At 41.9% G+C, this 20271-nt stretch overlaps 3 protein-coding genes across 4 annotated transcripts in view; 2 read left to right on the forward strand and 1 right to left on the reverse strand.

Annotated features, from left to right (window-relative positions):
* The window catches only part of cd164 (CD164 molecule, sialomucin), a 9909-nt gene extending 1821 nt beyond the window's left edge, over positions 1 to 8088 (forward strand). Inside the window, exons 3-6 of one of the 2 annotated variants that reach the window (XM_031875518.1) lie at positions 3332 to 3400; positions 3766 to 3837; positions 4226 to 4309; positions 4411 to 8088. In XM_031875518.1, coding sequence (XP_031731378.1) covers positions 3332 to 3400; positions 3766 to 3837; positions 4226 to 4309; positions 4411 to 4583 — 398 coding nt within the window. In that variant the 3' untranslated portion in view covers positions 4584 to 8088. The remainder of the gene's footprint in view (positions 1 to 3331; positions 3401 to 3765; positions 3838 to 4225; positions 4310 to 4410) is intronic. The other variant, XM_031875519.1, reaches the window with a different exon arrangement.
* A 1122-nt stretch (positions 8089 to 9210) lies between these two features.
* On the reverse strand, positions 9211 to 14256 carry cep57l1 (centrosomal protein 57, like 1). Its single transcript, XM_031875500.1, has 11 exons — positions 14089 to 14256; positions 13449 to 13620; positions 13151 to 13339; positions 12938 to 13059; positions 12677 to 12790; positions 12512 to 12589; positions 12169 to 12258; positions 11993 to 12067; positions 11660 to 11892; positions 11443 to 11587; positions 9211 to 11294 (listed from the first exon to the last, which is right to left on the reverse strand). The coding sequence occupies exons 1-11, from the start codon at positions 14107 to 14109 to the stop codon at positions 11088 to 11090; spliced, it is 1446 nt and encodes a 481-aa protein (XP_031731360.1). The 5' UTR covers positions 14110 to 14256; the 3' UTR covers positions 9211 to 11087.
* A 1500-nt stretch (positions 14257 to 15756) lies between these two features.
* Positions 15757 to 20271, forward strand: part of sesn1 (sestrin 1) — a 47679-nt gene continuing 43164 nt past the window's right edge. The window contains exons 1-2 of the mRNA XM_031875432.1: positions 15757 to 15839; positions 16951 to 17261. Coding sequence (XP_031731292.1) covers positions 16992 to 17261 — 270 coding nt within the window. The 5' untranslated portion in view covers positions 15757 to 15839; positions 16951 to 16991. The remainder of the gene's footprint in view (positions 15840 to 16950; positions 17262 to 20271) is intronic.

Below are 20271 nucleotides of genomic sequence, written 5' to 3' on the forward strand. Positions count from 1 at the left end.
GTGTGTGTGTGTGTGTGTGTGTGTGTGTGTGTGTGTGTGTGTGTGTGGTCAGACACATACACACACGGGTCTCATGTGATTGCGTAAAAGATAAACAGGAGAGGAAGCTAGTGGATGTGCAACAGGAAGCCTGCAATATCCTCACGTTGGGGAGCAGAAGAAAGGAGAGTTAAAGGAAACGATTAGGTTCATGTGACTTGTTCTCGTAATGTGTGCCTCGGGTGCAGTTCTCGGCAAAAGTGTTCTGTGATCTCGTACAAAATATAACTAATAATCCTAACTGCATTACTAGTTGGTGGTCTAGCAGATTCACATTCATTAAGCTTTGCTCCAACAACAGTTAATGTAAGTAGGGCAAACATTTTACCTCTCAAGGGAGTTGACTTGTTTGACAATCTAACCAGCTGTGATTCTCCCAAAGGGCGTATAGAGATTTGTTGATCCCACACACTCTGTCTGCTTTGTCTCTGGCTGTCCCTCTTATTACGCAATGATTCATTAAGTTGTTGAACAGGACAGGTGAGACGGCAATTATGCACGTCCTCTCAGAGCCGAGGGAGACAGGATAAACCTGTTGTATTTCCCATAGAGGTTTACAATTACATTTAATGCACGTGAGGAAAACACAGCACCCGTAAGCACAAAAAACCCAAATATGTTGATCTGTTCTCGTATTACGTTTGTTGTCATTTTCACAAGTTTTGATCAACATAGTCTGTTTTTATTGTACGAGTAAGATTTGATCAGCAGCTATTTTTTTACCATGCTCATCGGATGTTATTGTAAACAAGATAAGGAGTCTTTGTTAAAAGTTTCAGGGAGGTTTGGCTGGTTTTTATATTGTGTCGTGGTGGAAAACGTGTCTTTTCTACCCAAAGACTCCTCTCAGTGCTGTCTCTCACCAGCCTACTACACAGGACACAACAGGCCCAACAGTGTTGAACAACACTGACTGCTCACAAAGTAAGACGAGAGCTGAAGCCTTTTCACAAACCCAAGAATGGATCGCCTATTTTATATGAAAGGTCAGCTCTGACCTGTCGAGATGGCTTTCCTGAAGCGCAGCATAACCGCGCTGCTGCCGCAGTGTCATCACATTTATCTTCGGTTTAGGGAAGTTGTGTAAACAAGCATTTGGCGTCAGAAGCACATTTCCCTGCAGCCCAGTGTTTGAACACTCAAGAACTTTACCCGTGTACACGCAAGTTCCGTAGCGCCTCTAAGTACAGGCTGTAGTTTGTGACAAAGCTGGTGGAGTGCTGTTAAACCAAGACGCTGTTTTGTGTGGAGGCTTTCACTCACACCTTTAGCTTCAGCAAGCTGTGTATGATGATCATGATGTCACCATCTTGGAAAAGGGTGAGAGTCAGTCCTACCGTTCACAGCTGCCTGCGAGATAACAGCCCTCTGAGTAGTGAGTGACCTACCGGGGAGTGAAAAAAACAAAAACCCTCCTCCAACATGCTTCAACATACATCGATCTCAGTGTCGGATCACACAGAGTGTGTGAAAAATAATGCAGCCAACACTTTCGTAATGACTTGATCGTTGATGTCTTTACGTCATTACGTTTCCAGCTTTTAAAAAGTTTCCCTTTCTGAGTTTAAGATAAATGAGGCAGCTTATTTCTTGTGCTTACTTCCTGATCAGCCGTAGCAGAACTGTAGCAGTTTGTGAAATCTGATATAAAACAGGGAGAAGCTGCATTGACAAAGAGGAACAATGGTGGACGGATTAGCTACCGAATAGCACAAAACCATGGCCTCAATATAATTGAACCAACAGCCGAGCGACACAGAAACTTTACATCATGGGCTCCACAAACTAATAATTACGTCAGCGCGGCCGTTGGGTAGTTGCTTGTCTCCGAGGCCACTACCTTCTTCACTGTGGAGAAGGTAACACGGGCTGGTGAGTCATTTTTGACCCTATTTGGAGAAAGCCAGAAGATGCTTTCAACAATGGCTGCAGCCTTTACTGTTAAAATTGCTGTATCTGTAATTTATGGGCGGCCATCTGGTGTGAGTCGTTACTTGTTTTACAGCACCAGGTGCCCTTACATTGAGTAGACGCAGTTCCCTTTATGATGTTCCTGTAAGCCAGGATGATAATGCTCCCATATGCTCATATAATAAACAAATTCAAGAGCTATTTTTTTATCAACACAAAGGTCTTTAATGGCCTCTCTTGTCACTATAGTTATTATTAAAGCTTTATGGGGAATAATACTTCCGTATCGTTGGAGACCTAAAGATTTACGACCTGTAAAATGTCGTCCCAGATCGGACCGAGACAAGTGAAGGCGTCGCTGAATCCATGACCTAAAGTTGGATTGTGATGTTATCTATCTATCTATCTATCTATCTATCACAAACAAACAAACAAACAAGCGTGTAATGTAAAAACAGAAAAAGGAAGATACCTCCAAATAGTTTCTGACGTGTTTCGCTATAACAAGAGCAGTGGAGTGATATAACCGGGTGTGAAAAGCAGCTATAGTCACAAGGTGCTGTCTGTCGTGACTCATGCTGTCCTAACTGTGATAGAGTTGAACCATTAAAGGAAACAAACGCATTCATAGACCTTTCTGTGTTGTTTTAACCGATAGAATTTCATTTTTCGATGGTTAATCATGTCTGTAATTTAGTCAAATTCTGTTTTAAGGTTAATGGATAAACAACACAATCGCCGCTACGTCTGTATCTGGAGTTCTTGTCGAGTATTTGGGACAGGCGGAACTTCATGGCGGGGCAAAGTCCCCTTCTGTCATGGTTAATTAATAATCTGATTTTACAATAAGAGAGAATACACCTCGATGATCAAGCTATGAGTCAGAGAACTGACCATTCAGAAAACAAATAAGTCTTAAACTGTGGTGGATTAAACTAAGTTCATTTACTGTATTCATTTAAGTTCTGTATGCAAATACAATTATAAGGGGCTTGTATTTTACTAATTTCTGGTACTTTATTCTTCTACTCACTATATCTATATATATCTCTATCTATCTATAATTATAATTTCAAAAAGAAACACATTTATTTGACATTTTTGTCACTATTTACTTTGCCGATTAACATTCTAAATATACAATATTTGATTTATTTATGAATAAAAATGTATTTTACATGACATAAATTAATTGAGCCATGATCTCATATTGCCAGATTATATGAGTCCAGTCGTCGGCTCAAACTAGCAGGCTCAGACTTGAGTGATGTTGCTCTTGCCAACATAAGACACTGAAGTCGACTCTGTTCGCTTGGGGAAACCGAATTTGTCTAGAGCACGAATCCGGGCTTTTAATCCGCGATACTTTTGTCTCTCGCAGTAACTGTTAGCTGTCACAACACGACTCTCCTGCCAGATAATGTGACCTGCACCCCAGTCAGCTGCTCAGGTAAGTCAAACAGCATAGTGGTGTAAAATATCTGATGGGGGAAATTAACATTTTGTATATTAACATGTTCTTTTAGGCTCGAAGAGAATCGGTAGACTCCATATTTGTTCACAAATGAATGCATTATTAAAATCTGCAGATTCTGTTTGGGTTTAGCAGCGTTTTAACTGAGGTGTCTGATAATGGTCAGTCTCTGCACTTTGGCGCCGTCTCTCTCGGCTTTTGTTTGTTTCCCAAAATACTAATTCCACCTTTCCCAGGAGAAATGATGAGGGAGCGTTGTGTACTTTTCTCACCATTGTTGTTTGTGTGGTGTCTCTTGCTTTACTCCTTTCACCCCGTCCCCGTTCCCTGTCCTGCTGTAGAAAACCCAACCTCCCCTGTCCCTGTTGTCTCCGTCACCAACCCTAACACCAGCAGCCCTCAGCCCACAACAGGTAACCAGTCCTTAATACCCTCTGCTGCAACCTGCTTTAGTCCGTGGTGTCCAGCATGTACGGTTTGAAGTGGTCTTGTTAATAGTTTTTATTGACATAGCTTCAAGATAAGTTAAATCTTTATTGAAATTCTGTTGCTGCAGCAGCACTAAGACCGCAATAGTACAGATAGAGAAAGAAATACTATGTGGTTTATTTAAAAAAAGAAATCATGAGGGAATCGGAGGAAGTGTTTACTTAAGTATTAAAGGGTACTTACTAATGCCATGAGTAACTACCAGGACAGAAATCTTAAGGATTACAAATTCAAACGTCTTTAAAAGTAAAATGGCTTAAAGTCAAACGGTGTGGAGGTTAAAGGATGCGTTCTCACTGTGCCCCACTACAGGCCATACGACCATGAATTCCACCACCTTCGTCCCGACTCCCAGTGGGAACATCTCCATCCCTACGGCTCCATCCCCTACTTCAAGTACGTGGAAAGAAATCCTGACATTGTGATGGAGCAAGAACATTTATGTGTACATAAACCACAATAATGACATATTTTTTTTTGTTTTCCTTTCAACACAGTGGGACCCAGCACCAATTCCACCCCGATCGCCCCCTCTCCCGCCCCTCACAAGAACACCTTCGACGCCGCTAGCTTCATCGGTGGAATAGTGCTGATCCTGGGCCTGCAGGCCGTGATCTTCTTCCTCTACAAGTTCTGCAAGTCCAAGGACCGCAACTACCACACCCTTTGAAGCGGCCACACGTTTGGATCCACATCACTCGACCGATCCCCACCAACTACAACCTTGCAGAGAAGACTCCCCACTCGGCATGCACTCATCACGGTGGACTCGAACAGTGTTTTCAAGCAGGGTGTTCTAGATCTTCAATGTTTGTGCCACTTGTGGTTTAGGCCTGCATTAGCCCTGCTGTTGTAGTTTGTATTAACACACACACACACACACACACACACACACACACTAAGGCCTCTATGTATGATAATTTAACTCTCCGGGAACATGGTGTTTTTATCCTTGAGCATAGGGATTACATAATCTGATAGTTACTCCCACCTCCATCATGCCGTTAGTTATCCTAGTGAATTGAGGGGGTTTGTGTTATTTACAGCCCCTCTCCTCGTGGCCTCCTCAATTCAATGCACCACATGAGAGTTAAAGAATTACTCATGTTCCCAAAGCAGCTTTCCTGGTGATGCTCAGGAGTAGTACGGCTGCAAACTGGTAGCATCTACATTTTTATTTAGTTTTTGTCTTGATTTGGAAACACTGTTTGAGTTCACAGCTTGTTCTTTAACGCGACGGCTGTGATGATTCAGTATTGCTTTTAGCCTGTTTTGCACCCCCCCCTCCCCCCCGAGCAGCTGCGTCGTGTATGTGTGTTTATACATGATGTATCTACGAGAGAATAAAAGCAACACCCAATCATCTGACATCAGACTAAAACAAATAGCCGTCCTTCTGGTAAACAGTCTAATCTGGGTGTCTCCCATGGCATTTAGGAGTGCTGCCAGTAGAGCAGATCAATGCAATAATCCCATATCAAGTTCATTTCCCATCCTTTAATCTCCCGGTTGTTATTTCTTCTTCACCAACTTTAAAACGTACCCACTGCTAACGTGGAGATGGCCCTTTGCCCGAATTTCTGTGGGGAGGTCAAAAAAGGGGCCTGTGGGTCAAAATGAAAGATTGTAGAATATTAACAATGAATATGTTTTAATAATGTTTAATACAGAGAAGGGGGAGATACAGAAAATGGCATGCACCTTCTTGATGTGGACAGTGATAGCAGTGAAGTGCCTTTAATGTCCGGTATGACTTAAAGAGAGAAGAGGAAGAGGAGGCCCAGGTGTTATCAGCTTCGTTTTTAAGAAAGAAGCGGTATCGCTGTGCTGATATTGGGGAGAACCGTTGTATCCCAGCTGGACTGAAGAGCCTTGTATTTTGAGGAATGGAGTAAATGGATGTAATCTGAGGGCCTTGATCAATGGAGATTGAAGTTTTTCCCTATAAAGTAGAGGACTATATATTCAGTACATGAAACCTATGGTCTTCTCACTGACTCACTGACTTTGTATAAATGAATATTTTAAAGTGCTCTCCCCCCTTTTTGTAGCGCCCAACACTGCTCCCAAATATCCTACCGCGTCACCTATTCATGTTTTATTATCAATCTCAGAACACGAGCGATGAGCTTGCAGGACATTTTGGGTCGCCGTTAGGTGCTGTTGAATCAGGGAATGCAACTTTAGAGAAATGGCAAAAAACGTATTGGGCCTAATTTAATAACTTGAGTATTGCAGAGAGTGCATTGAGGTAAAAATGTTGGACTGTTTGTTTGTTCAAATGAGCATTGCGCCTCTGATTTCTGACTTTGCCGTGTAAATGAGAGTATTGTGATCGAAGTGCAGAACTGCTCATGAGCTCATGTTGCATTCTCCAATTAGCTCGCTGCTAACTGTGTGATTTTTATTTCTTTCCATTTTGTCCCTCCTGTACATAGCCACGTCCTGTTTGTTTTATCTTCTTGAGGAAAGGCTAAATGAAGGAGTGTTTATCAGTACATTGTGCTCGTAGAGGCTCGTCGGTGTCGATAATGTTTTTGTTAAATGCTTTCTTTTCATTATTGCATGCTGGATGCTTGGAGTTGTGGCTCTTCCTCCCATTGCATACGCTCTTAAAGGATTTAGACAATTTAAAACCACTTTGTTAATTAGCCAATATGCTAGTTGAAAGAATGCCTTGAAACTGTGTGCTTTGAGCCAATGTCCTCAGTTTTGGCATGGAAATTGAGCATTGCACTGACAAGCTTTGTTTTGTAACTTTGTAAATGTTTTCATGGTTCAGCTCCCCGAAAAAAATCCCGATGCTTGTATAAATACTCAGTCTTGAATATCTACTAGATAATGGATGAATAATCACCTTGTTCTGTATGGCCTCAGACCTTAACAAATGTATGAGTGTGCAAATGTTTTTTTGTTTTCATAATTTAGGATTACATGTTTCCTGCTGCTCACCGTTAACACGCCTTTTAACCGAGTCACCTGGTGGCATTAGGCTACAGCCCAAAGACCCAACTACGGCGACAAGGCTCCAGAGTTTCGCCTCAGCTGTGGAGAGCCTTCGCCCCCAAATTAAGAGAAACATTTTGCGTTTTAGTCACAGCTGTTGAGTGGCGTGCTGCGTAAGTGCTCTCACGCTGTTGACACGGTGGCTGCATTCCCCAAGAACACGGCGTCACGTGTTGACATCGTGACGAGTCCAAAACACCTCTGGTACCAATAGATGTCCATTGTGTTGCCTCTCCGCAGCTTCGGCGACAAGTTAACTAACTCGGTCAGTGCACCACTTAAGGAAAAGTGCCTTATTCAGTTAATACCCATCTATAGTTGTAGTTTGTAAAATATGACACACCTATTAAATAATGTGACTCAGCACTTTCAGACCCCTGTGAAGTGGTTCTCTGTGTTGTATTCTGCTTAAATGTCTGTTTCGTCATTGCTCGGCCTTAACTTCTTGATCAAAACCCACAGAGTGTTTGCTAGTGACAAGCTGCCCAGGCCATCACCAGGCTGCTTTTTGTTTGGAAAGTGAGTGCGTTGGATGCATGACGGTTGGCCCTTATTAGCATTTGAGTGCCTACATTTCAACCAATCGCACAATAGAATTATAGGCGTTTTAAATGCTGCTGAAATGGCTTTAAACCAGCTAATGAGTGGTTTTAAACTAGATGCGCGGTTTGTGGCCTGGTCAACTTATCACACAGCACGTTGTAATAAACTGCAACACTTCCTCCATCATGCAAACGGTCATGTGAGGGCTTGTAATTTTCAATTGTTTTACTGAATGACTTGTTTTCTGTCGAGTAGGATTTTAAGTTTGCTTGTTCATGGAGGGCTTTCCTCAGTTTTCAGCCTCGCAGTGTTCAACTCCAAGAGCAACGAGTGAAAAGCTTTTTGATTCACTCCTTTTTGCCCCGTGGCTCATTGTAGTGCCAAATCTTTTCCCTTTTTGTGTTAGAGGCCAGCGGTCTTGTCGGTACTATATTTCTGGCTTTGACATACACAGACTGTACATGTAGACACTTGCAGCTGCCCCCAAAAAGCCTCCTGAAATGTTTTGTGCTTACTTTGTGCTCCTTTCTTGCTCTCTCAAACCTTTTTATTTTGTGCCTTGTTTTCTAGTGTTGCCTTTTAGTTCACGATGTAAAGCCAATAAAGTTTGAATCTTGTTAAACAAATCACTGTGTTTACCTTTTTCATTTGGGCAGCAGTGGAGCAGATCATTTACATGACAAACCCCGAGTGGGACGATGACACGCAGCCAGGTCTCCACTGCCATGGTTACAATTGAACGGCCTGTTGCCTGGACAACAAAATGTATCGAATTCAGGCTTTGCTTTGTACTGCCGTGTGTGTGTGTGTGTGTGTGGCTAATGCTAGGTCAACAAGCTATCATGTTACAGAAGCAAATAGCAAAGCAGTGCTGAACAAACTATTTCTTCAAGTTCTATTTACAGTATCTAAACACTCCAAATTCAGCAGTATTTAACTATAGAATCTGGATTTGCCAACAAATATAGTTCTAGGTGTATCCATACTTTATGCTAAGCTAACCGGCTGCTGGTAGCTTCATATTTAGCCTAGTAGTTGTATCTCATTTTATCTCTCTTCATTTACTAAAACAACAAACTAAACTGCCTGAGGGACTTTGTTTCAGCTTGACCTGCTCTTCTGTCCAAGTGTGTTTGGAGTCTATTAGAGAAAGAAACCATCAATATAATTAACATAATCACATTCTTATTGACATGGATTTCTGATGTTATACATCCTGGATCCACCCTAACCCAGTCAATACCCTCCATCTTTTTGGAGATCCTCCATGGGCCCCAAAGATAAATCGGATGGACACAGAAAAAAACATATTTTCACCTTTTCAGGCCTCTAGAAATCCCTCCCAATACACACCCACAAGACCTTTACTGGTTATGAGGGGTCACCTGATAATGTAGAGGGGTTTTAGTGACACTAGTGCCCCCCTTTGGCCACACAAACTAAAAGCCCCACAATTATCCTCTATATTGTCTTTCATAAAGTTTACGGAGCAGACTACAACTTGAACTGGTTTACTACTTTCTGTGTTTGATAGCAATCAACATGTTTTGATCAAAGCAAACCGGTACAAAGTTTATAGCAACCATGCAACATTATTTGCTGTCATGTACAACTGATGAGTTGACAAAAACAAAAAAAAATCCCCCTCTGTTTAAAACAACCAGTTTGTTTTTCACAATGAGTTGACACAGGGTCACAGCAAGGTTCTGCAGATGTGGCAAAAGCTGTTCGCTCTAAAGGAAATGATCATGTGCGTGTTTCCCTGTGTGTGTGTGTGTGTGTGTGTGTGTGTGTGTGTGTGTGTGTGCGCACTCTCAAGAATCACAGTCTGTACAGTTGACTACGTGCTTGAACAATATGTTTGTGTGCTGAGCAGACTGTTTTTCTCCAAGTGGCCCTGAGTCCCCAGCTGGCACTGTTTCCTAGAACCAAAGAGAGTTTTAGGGGAGACATTTATTTTGGACAACCACACCATAACTTCTCTCTTTAGTGTGTGTGTGGTCATTAAAAAACATCTGCAACCCTGCACAGTATCTGCTGTTAATGGTTACTTTTTCAATTGTTCTCCATGTCAATTTATAACTCAAAGAAACAGACTGTAAGCTGTACATTAATTGTACACTTAAGATGTATCTTTATCCTCATAAAAATGTTGGGAAATCCTTCACACACACAAGAAAAATGCCTTACAGGCTCACAACTACCCAGCCCTCCTACATACACTGCTCTCCGAACACATCGCTGCTATTCAACACCAGGCAAAGAGCGGGGTGTGCAGTCACACGGTATCAGAGCTGCAGGGTCAGGAGAGATGTGTGGGCATGGAGGAGGCTTGACTTGCCTCAGCTAACCTGATTGCCATGTCCAGTCATGCTCTGTAATCTAATATGGGAGCACACAGAAACAATGCAATAGGTTTAGTCTCTCTCTCCCGTAGCCCAGCTCAGTCCATTTAACCATGCTGTAAACTCATGCCAGGAATACCAGGACCAAGCAATTTTAGCAAGATAATTAACTGAAAAGGCTGAATGTGGAAGGCAACAATCACAATCAGCTGTTTTCTACTCCCGTGACCCAGAACCTTGGACAGGGATGTCTTCATTTTAGTTTTTATCAGAACAACCACTGTGGAGTTGGTGGTATAGGAAGTAACTGAGAATAGCTTTATGGTAAAAAGAAAAATGCTTCCTGCTCATCAAAAATGTGATATTATAAGACAATAAAAATGTTGACCGAGGCCTGATAACGAGGAGATAATGCAGGAATGTTATGAGGCAGCATGTGGTTGTTGCTCCCATAAAAAAGTGGTTGACTGAAATAAACAGAGAGCAAAGAAAAGGTGTCCCGTCATCTGACCAGCCTACAATTAGTAAGAGCTATCATTGATGAATTTGAGAGAATTTGGCTGTCTTGGCAGTGTGAGATAGCAAAATCCTGTGGCAAAAAGCAGTTCCTCCCACTAGTGCGCAGCGATAAAAACCACATCCGTTTGTCCTGTGGTCAGGGCGACATGTACTCAGCTGTCCAGCCTGCTGCTGTAACGGAGCTCACAGAGCTTTTTGGTCCATCTATTCAAGACAGTAGGGGCTTGATGCTGCACGCTACATTATAAAGTCATGTCTTAATATTATACATGCAACTGCAGGGTGTGTGGGGTGACGGCCTTCATATTTGTAAAATAGAAATAGGATGAGCACTGCCACCTAGTGGTTGAAAGTATGAATTACAACTGGTGGTGGAGAAAAAAACATTTGTGTTGGCAGAAGTAAAATGTGAAGAAAAATATTTTTTAAATATGCAGAGAGAATAAACTTTATTAAAATGTGAAAATATTAAAAATAGATTACTTCAGCTTCATTTGAGATGAGACAGGGTGAGGTCATGATTCATAGACATTACACCCTCTATTTATAAAGTACCCTGTATGTGATAGATTTCATTCAAGTCAAACACCTATTGCTTTAATAGGTTTCATAAGTAACACATAATCAACCCTTTCTTTCCCTCTAACACTAAAAACGTCCCAGAGGCCATTTGAAGAGTGGGAAAAACCGGCTGCAGGGAACCAAAGGCAGTCTTGTGGTTCGACCAGCTGTAGTATCACAGAAAGGTCTTTCAGAGAACCTCATGTTTCCCAGGAGATGTCGTCTTGTTTCAGGCTGTTTCTGAACTTCTGGGTCTCTCTGAGAAGTTGCAGGTTGTTGTGAGTGGTCCCACCTTTCCTTCCCTTACTCTTAGCCTTAACGGGAGAGGGAACAGGTGGTTTGATCCCACTCAACTTCTTGGCCGTGTGTTCCTCGGCACATGGCTGGCTCTGAGTCAATTTATGGACCTGTGCAGGAGCCGAAGACAGCGACATTGGTGACCTAAACTACGTACACAGTTAGGGATGGCACCACAGACAAACACTGGACATGCTTAAATATTTAACACATCTACAAAGCCTGTCGCTGGATTGTACTGAATGATGGTTCACATACCGTCTGCTGGTGTTTGCGGAGCTTTGTGATCTGAGCTCTCTTCTCCTCCATTCTGGCGACCAACCTCTCCAGTTCTCTCTGCAGGTCCTGCCTCTGCTGGCAATGTTGGGTTGCATCTATCTGATGCACCAACTCTTGATGCTCACTGACAAAACACACACAGATTATTAAATGTGTAAAAAATAGGAATAAAAATAAATAAAAGAAGCTTACTCACAAGCTCATTTGTCCTAGCTCGTCCTGCAGAGCCAAGAGCAGGTCAGAAAGTGAGCCCAGCGGCTCGTGAAAAGTGGTAGAAGATGAAGCGAAGTCCCTCTGGAGGCTTTTCTTGGCTCCACAAGCAGACCTGTGCAGCGTGCTCACTCGTTCACACAGCTGGGGCTGATGGTGCTTCATCATGTGAAGTATACTCTGTACGTTGGCGTGTACCGAATGGCTCGGGCTTGTCGACTGCGACGGAGAGAGACAATTAAAATGAATCGAAAGAAACCAAATAAGGGAAAAGAGTTAATGATAATGCAGTAAGTGCACAGCATCAGAACTGACGTACCGTTCCTGCAACAAATGGCATTTGTTTGTGCCTTGGGCCCCTTGGCGATGGCAGCTCATTCTGTCGAGAGGTTTTCTGAGGAAAAAGACAGCTTTTAGCACTACTATGTACAAACAAATGTTTTTCTCATCAACTAAATACAGGCAGTTAATTAGCTTTATCAATAAGAAAAGTACCTTGGTGGTCTTTTTTGTTTTCTTCTTTGGTTTTGTTTCTTCAGCAGTTGGAACAGGCAATCGAAAGTTGATGTCCAACTCCTTCTGGAGCTGTGGACATGGAAATAGCCTGGTTTAAGTTTCCTTTTCAAGATTCTTTGTTGGCATTTTACCATTATTAGACGGTAAGCTGTATGGAACTTCAAACAGACTAGATATCTTTAATAGGAAGTAAAATTAATGGAATTCAGATTTCTTTTAAAAATTGCTTCTTTTTTCTGCAGGTTGGAGGTAAGGAGAAGTGTAAATGTAGATTTTTGTCATTTTTGAAATGATCCGAAAAGTGGAGTGTGTGTGGACTGACCTGGTCGGCTTTTTCCTGCACAAGTTTACGCTCATGCTCTTCTTTCAGTAGTTTTTGCTCCAGAATAGCAAGCTTCGTCTGAAAGCAAAACAGCATTAAAATAACCTCATTCAGCTTGTGATGATTAGCATTTAGACTAATCAAGTGTAAGAAACTGTGACTAACCTCAGCCAGAGTTTGTGTCCGACTCAATTTGAGACACTCTGATTCGAGTTTCTCCAGCTTATCCCGCTGAGATGGGCTGTTTGAGATGCACGGCTGCTGGTTTTGCAGTGAAGCCTAGTGCGGAGGTAAACAGAGATTATTTAAAAACATTTCAATAATTCAATCTTGTTTGAAAAATACTAAGCATGTTTGACTCCTCATCATTTCTCTGTAATATATTAGACAGATTTGATTCTTTCGGTTTGTAATCTTTTGGACCACCTGATTCTCCATGAGGACATTCCTCTCCTTCTTCGCATTTTCAACCATCTTCCTTATGTAGTCCAGCTGCTTCTCAAGGACCTTACACCGAGCCTCTGCAGACTGCAGCTTTGAGTCCAGCTCTGTCATTATAAACACAATGATTAGAAGACATCTACAGAAAGGACATGTGCATTGGCAGTGGCCTCTCCCTCTGCAGCTTCCACCACTTACCTTTCTTTCCCGAGTCATCTGTCGCAGGCAGGCCAGCTGCTGGATGACTGGGCACCGTGTGAGAGCCTGTGACCTCTTGATGCCTCCGAGCATCATGGGAGAATTGACTATAGCTCTTCTCCGCTTGCTTCCTTTCCAGCTCCAACCGCCTGATTTTCTCCTGGAGGGTCTTCAGTGCATCCACAACAGCTGAAGAGGAGTTAAGGAGAACACAAAGGCGTACCTGGGCATTACAGCCGGTGGACAAAACAAAAACATGTTATGAGACAAGAAGATAGAAATAATGGCTGTGCCATACCTGTGCTGTCAATATTAGGTTTGGTGTGGGACACCCGAGGACTGGTCATCTGTGGGTCCACCCTGATGGACGAGTGGACAGGGAACTCGAGCTGTCTTGCTATTGGTAGTATCCTGTTTGGAGGCTGGTAATAGCTCCCGATGTAACTGTTTTTTGAGGGTGAGTCTAAAGTCTGCAGACAAAAAGAGGAGGTATATAAATTAAATTCACATTTCTTCAATATGTGGAGCTGAAACCAGACAAATTGACTACTTTCCCGTGTGAAGATCTAGCGTTAACTGGTAAACTACCTGACGATAACTAACGTACTGTACTCTAGCCAAGTGTAGTAGCTTTCAGCAACAAGAAGCCCACCGTTAAACTCATAAAAGCTGAATTGCAAAATTGCAAACGAAAACAAACCATTTTGTATACCAACCACGCTAAGACAATTATCTAAACATAAAGCAGTAACGCCCTTTGTAACTGCCCTTGCGTAAATTAATCCAGATAAACGTAACGTTACGTAACAAAACCATGTAGAAAAGCTCCTCCAGACAACCTAACGTTAGCAGCTAGCTTAACTAACGACGACAGCGAAAGTAAACAAAGCTAATGTGTTAGCCACACTCGCAGCTAACGGCTGATTTGCTAGTGTTACCTGGTTGTTATAAGTCTCCATTTCGGGACATTGAGGTAGGTACTCGTTTCGAAACTAATCATATGTTTGTATATTAATATTCCCCGACTGCTTGTGTTTATAGCTAACTGATTTCTTCAGTTGTCCAGTACGCTTCCTGTCACAGGCAGTCCGGACTTTTTAAATTTCCCTCCTACATTGGTTCCGCCTGCGCACTGTGATCCTTCCTCACTTCCTCCAGACTGTTACAGACGTTTCAATGTACGAGTGTATGATCAATGTCTAAAATACATACTCGGTGATATCTGTTGAAGGTTTTATCACAGAGACACCATCTGACACGTTGATATAATGTTGATACAGTTAGAATACTCCCCCTAAAAACAAGCAAGAGCAAGATTAAATTAAATGTTTTAGAATTACAAATTATTTAATACATTCAGTGTTTGAATATAAACTAACACGGTGGCTATTTGTCATCATAAGGATGCTTACAAAGGGGATCTGTTGTAGATTAGGTGCTCTGAATGCCCACAGTGTTTGTAATACATGCACCTTTCAAGAAAAGCTTGTTATGCATTGAAAGTAATTTTGCCTTGTTTGGTGAGAACAATGACTAACCAGTAGGCTTTTAGACATGTATAGTATTTGATAATGTCCAGACACATTGCTGAATAAGTATCCAAAGTTCATATTTTTAGACTGTAAATGTTACAAAAAACGGTGCATTGAAGTGAAAAAAAATCAGACCCGTTGAAGTTGAGGGCAACACAGATGGCATTAATGTTACATTTGTTTTAGCACTCAAACATGGCAAATGTGATATTTTTTCTTTAACCATATGCACGCACGCACACACACACACACACACACATCCCCCAAAATACCCAGGACATGACCTCAGTGTCAAAGCTATGGCCTTGTTTAACGTGTGGAAATGAGACCCTTTAGGTCTGCAAAATGGGAAGGTGGAGTATTAGGCAGACATGCCCACTTTCACAACAACAATTGTTGACGCCATTTTCTGATAGGCTCTTATCTGTAAGCAAAGTGTCTTTAACCAGTAAATCAATCAATCACCCTGTATACACTTGAAAAACAGTATGCAAATAGCCTGCTGCACCTAAAGGCAGCATGTCTGCAATGTGGCAGGTCAGTGCCACTGAAAGAAAGGACACGTTTCCCGTGGAAATGGTTAAGCTTTTGGGGTTTTCCTCTGCAGCTTTATGAATCTTTTGTTGATTTAGCAAAAAAAACACCTTAGTCCCTAACACAGACATTCATTACAAGGCACAACAAACTAAAACTTGGTAGAGACAATGATAGTTGCCTGCTTATAAGATTTAACTGGCATTGACCGTCTCAGTGTGCAGTTTGGCAGAAACGAATCAAATGGAAATGTACAATCTCTCTCTCTCTCTCTCTCTCTCTCCTCGGCCTGCAGACAAACAAGAGAAGGGGCTGCTCTAGGTATGATGGGAGATGTAGTTCTTAAAAACTACCACATAAAACACTCACCGAACGCAGAGAATTCTACTCACATGATACCCTCCCCCCCCGGCGGCTCCAACCAATCATTTGCGAGAATACCTCACGGCATCCAACCTAGAACGCCCAAGAACTCCTCTCATTGGCCGGCCTGTCCTGCCAATCAAATGTTTACCCTCAAGTTGTTGCCTCTTCTCCTGTCTACCGTGGGGACTAACGTTACTGGTCAGCGCTGTGGCAAGACGTCCCGTACCTGAAGACCTGCACCAAAGAATGTGGATAAAGTGAGTATTAGAGAATGACACTTTCTGTGTTTGGTGCACACTGAAAGGTTTGTGTGTAGCAATGTTGTTTTGGTCGCGTTTTTGTTGCACTTTAATGGTGTCTTTGTTAACGGGCAGCTTGAGAGCCTTGACACGAAAGGAAGCCAGAGAGAGAGAGATTGAATGGACTGACTGACAAGTTGCGTATTTGTATGTTTTCAGTCACGATATGTCTATTTAAATATAAAGTCATGAACCATATGAAGCAACGTCGGTTAATTGTTTTTTACAAACGTTATGTGGCAATGCCACTTTAATTGCCAGATTATGGTGGCTTGTAACACCAATAAATAATCTCTCTAACCACGCTCTTTTTCTTGGAAATTGGTATCAAATCAAATACCACTATTACCATTTTTAAGCATGATCTGGGTTTAAATCCCTGTAAGCCCGTCACAGACCGACTGCCACTTTTTATTTGAGAGTTTAGAAATAGATAACCGTCTATATTTTTTTTATTCTTTAGGCTTCATATGATATGCAATATGTTGAAATATACCCATGTATCTATACCTTTTGATATGTGATATAGGTTTGTTGGCGAGCAATTAGAAGTAATATTGTAATTTGTGCATCAATGTGATGCCAGATTTGTCATATTTAATATGGTGGATTATTTTAAAAACTGACATCCCTGTCTGGTTATTTTATCCATTAACAGATTTCCAAGAAATAGTACTTGGATATACTAGGATCTACAGTATATTGCGATTAAAAAATACCATATTAAGAGGAATTAGCAATTTGCACACCACCTTTATTGATGGGGCATTTTACAGTTGAGAAATAAACTTGTAAGTGCTCCTTGTATGTAATTGCAATTTGAAAACACATTTTGACATTTATGTTGTGCAATTTCTTGTTATTTATTGGCTGACATATGTGCTGGTACCATATATCTATCATACACTAATATCGGGCAATAGTATTGTCTGGCCATTTTATCAGTCGGGCTCTAATTCCTGCTATGCTGTTTTTACTCAAGTAACATTATAGGTGCATGCTCGCCCATAGTTTTTCTTTTATGCTGTGACGTAAACAATGACTGTTCCATGTGTTATTTCTTGAAAAGCCTGTTGTAAGACAGTAGAAACGTTAGCCCGACATCAAAAGATGGAAGTGCAGGTCCAGGAGTCTGTGGGGAGATGGAACGGGCTGGGCAGCCGGGATGCCAACTCCAGATCTGAAGCCATGGAGAACATCCGCCAGGATGTCATGAGGAAGGTGGAGGACATCAGGCCCATACCACTGTCACCCCCAGCCTCAGGAAGCCCTCCCAACAGTGACCTGAATGACATCCTGACTCACCTCCTCATGCTCTCTAAACGGTGTCCCTTTGACGACGTCAAGGAGAGATGCATTCGGCTTCTACAGGGCGTCCAGGTAGGAGACTCATACAGCTTATGATGTGATCCCCGTGGGCATCTTCTTCCATGTTGCATTAAGCTGCACAATACTGTCACATTCCCTTCCGTACTAGCGCTTATGGTATTGTTCTGTTGCCATCTGCTCCTCTCTTCGCCTCTTCATAAGCATTGCAAACACCGGGGTTGAGTCAGAACATCATGTTTAGTCAAGTAGATTACATTCAAGGACACGACAGGACACCGTGAACTCAACAACACTTAAACTTTACAAGAGCCAAGGATTTACCAACACAGTTCTCCAACCACATGCATGCACAGGGCAAGTCAAGAATTTGTTTAAACAATTTTACTGGTATAAATTTGGTGTAATGTTACAAGAGGCTGGCTGAAGGGAAAACAACATGTCACTACCATCTGACATCATATCCGTCTATCAGCTGAAATCAATGTCAGCACTATCAGTATGCCATGCAGCTTTTAAATGTTATTCCAGATGTGGTGGGGTGTAATCTGGATTCAGGTCACAGCATGGAGCCAAATTTGATTCTGTATTCATGTTGTCAATTCTTTCTGAACCAGCCTTAGTATAAGACATGGACGGGACCTAAAATAAATGTATATTCATGGTTAATATGTTTTGATGATTAATGTTGGCACTAAAGTATTCTGGATTTATTATATTTTGTCAGTTAAAATTATCCTTATTTACCGTGGTGTGAGCTGTGGCCTGTTCCACTTAATGAGTCCTCTGTTGAGAGGCACAACTAAGACTGACAACTTCTGATGGCCTGACATGTTATTCTGAGGAAATAGACTGTTTGGCAGGGCCCTTAATTCCTGTTTGTGCGGAAGTGTTTTTGGAAGATGGTGGAGAGGAGCAGAGAGAGATGAGAGAGGGAGAAAGCTGCTTTGCGGGTTTAGCCGTGCACCATAGTACACACCGTCTGGTATTTTTGAATTATGCTAAGCTGCATTTGCTGTGGGCTTGCCAAAGGGTGCAGTTATGGGCCCATTGTGGCAGCTCGTCTTCCTAGTCCCACGGTTGAAGACCCCCCTGACCAACACACACACACACACCTTTCTCATGTTGTGAGGGATGGAAGGGGTTAAGGGTGAGGGGCTTGGGCTCAGACGGACCTCTAATACCAGCAGATCCGCTGATTAAAGACAAAATCTTTGAAAGCACAGACAGTCCTTTCCTCATGGCAACCCCCTTCCTCTAAAGAGGAAGGCCTCCTGCCTGGTGAGAATAATGTCTCTTAATATCCTCCTGGCTTGCACAAATTTGGCCTGGAACTGTGTTTTGCCAGTTTATTGTTCCATTGTGCATATCCACCGTATATGATTGCACATTTTATCATCTGTGACAAAAAATATTCAATAATAATTTTGATAAAGGAGGAATACCCTTGTACATGGGTTGAGTGTGGCATAAAAACAATCTGATTCTAAGCACTCATGTACAGTAGATGGTAAAAATACGCCTTAAATAATATGTGCTAGCTAGCTTAGCTTAGCAATACAACTGGCTCTCTCTGCATGTAAGAAAATGAGCATGTCTCTTAATTAGCTTGTTTGTGCCAGTTCTGAGATTGGGAGCAATTCGATTGGCTCTCAACATGTCGGGGGCTCATAGCTGACGATACTAACAGCGCAAACTACGCTGAAAGTACTGACAGAGCTAATCATGTGTACCTGAGGTTGAACCGAAAGGGTGTTTGCTGTTATATTAATGTTCAGAATACTGCTCCTATTAATCCATAAAGAAAGCAGTGTAAAAAACACACTTTCTGGTTTAATGGGGGTTTATGTGCTAAACTATTTCCTGGCGGGGTGCAGTGACTTCCAGCAGTTGTTCAGCTGGTTGCCTTAAAACCTTGTGGTGACATCATGACTTCCCCTTTACAACTTACACTTTTTTTTTATTTTCTTTGGACAGAGCCAGACTCGCTGTTTCTCCCTGTTTACAGTCTTTGTGCTAAGCTATGCTAACAGGCTTATGGCTGTAACCTTCTATTGAGTGGACAGATATAAGGGTGGTTTTGATCTTTTCATCTAACTCTCGACATTCACCAAAATATCAAACTATTAAGACAAGTGTGTTGATACGCACTGGAAAGGACTTAAATATTTTCCCACACTCTACACACAAATAAAGGCATCGTTTTTATGTTTTGCTTCTGATACAATTCTTTTACCATATCCAATAATAGTTGAGGAACCCATATGTTAAAATAGAGATCCAGAAACATCTATCATCTAAGGCCACAGGCCCTTCTCTGGTCCGAGCAGTCACCTCATTTGCCTTTTTTATGTAATCTGAGTCTTTGCTCCACCCTGTGAATATGCAGGTCAAGCTGTTCACAGTTAAAGGAATGGGCTTGAACGTTTGTGTTATGTTGCCCCAATATTTCTGAGGTCAAGGGTTACTGGGCCACGGCTGGAAATAGGGTTCCATATACGTCGGGAGGTGTCTGGTTCCCATGCCGTCCTTGTGTCAGGATATGCCGGTGTTGGGAATAACATAGCCTCAAAAAGGGGGCACCAATATGTTGGAAATAACATAGCCTGACATGGGTTATCAGCAATATGTTGGGAACGTAAAGGAGCGTGTTTGGGTTATCAGCATCTAAGAAACTAAATTCTTGACATCAATAGAATTATTAATGTCAGTAACAATTATTAATGATTATTAATAATAACGGGGCACCACCCTGCGAACAGGGACCAATAACCAAACAATAAACTAAGTCTCATAATTAGTGTTCACTCGCAATGTCAACAGTCAGCACTATTACACATTCAGAGTGAAAGTGAAGGTTTAAGTTCGAGCAGACCACATATACAGCTATTATCACAATACACATGCACAAAGTAATCACAGACAGCTGCTCTTTAAAATATAAGTTTATTACGTTCTAATACTAATGATCTAGTCAACTAATATCTAAACTAACAACAACTACACATTCATGAGCACGCCATCTAAAATCAACAGACGATTGGAAGGGGGGGGGGGGGGGGGG

This window comes from Anarrhichthys ocellatus, unplaced genomic scaffold, assembly GCF_004355925.1.
Source record: "Anarrhichthys ocellatus isolate YVR2014 unplaced genomic scaffold, GSC_Weel_1.0 scaffold91, whole genome shotgun sequence".
Taxonomy (NCBI): Eukaryota; Metazoa; Chordata; class Actinopteri; order Perciformes; family Anarhichadidae; genus Anarrhichthys; species Anarrhichthys ocellatus.

Coding starts and splice junctions, on each gene's coding strand:
- cep57l1 (XM_031875500.1), bottom strand. CDS start 14,109: ATGGAGACTTATAACAACCAG. Junction 12,068..12,168: donor AAACAAAAAAGACCACCAAG/GTACTTTTCTTA, acceptor CTTTTTCCTCAG/AAAACCTCTCGACAGAATGA. Junction 11,893..11,992: donor TGCCATTTGTTGCAGGAACG/GTACGTCAGTTC, acceptor TCTCCGTCGCAG/TCGACAAGCCCGAGCCATTC.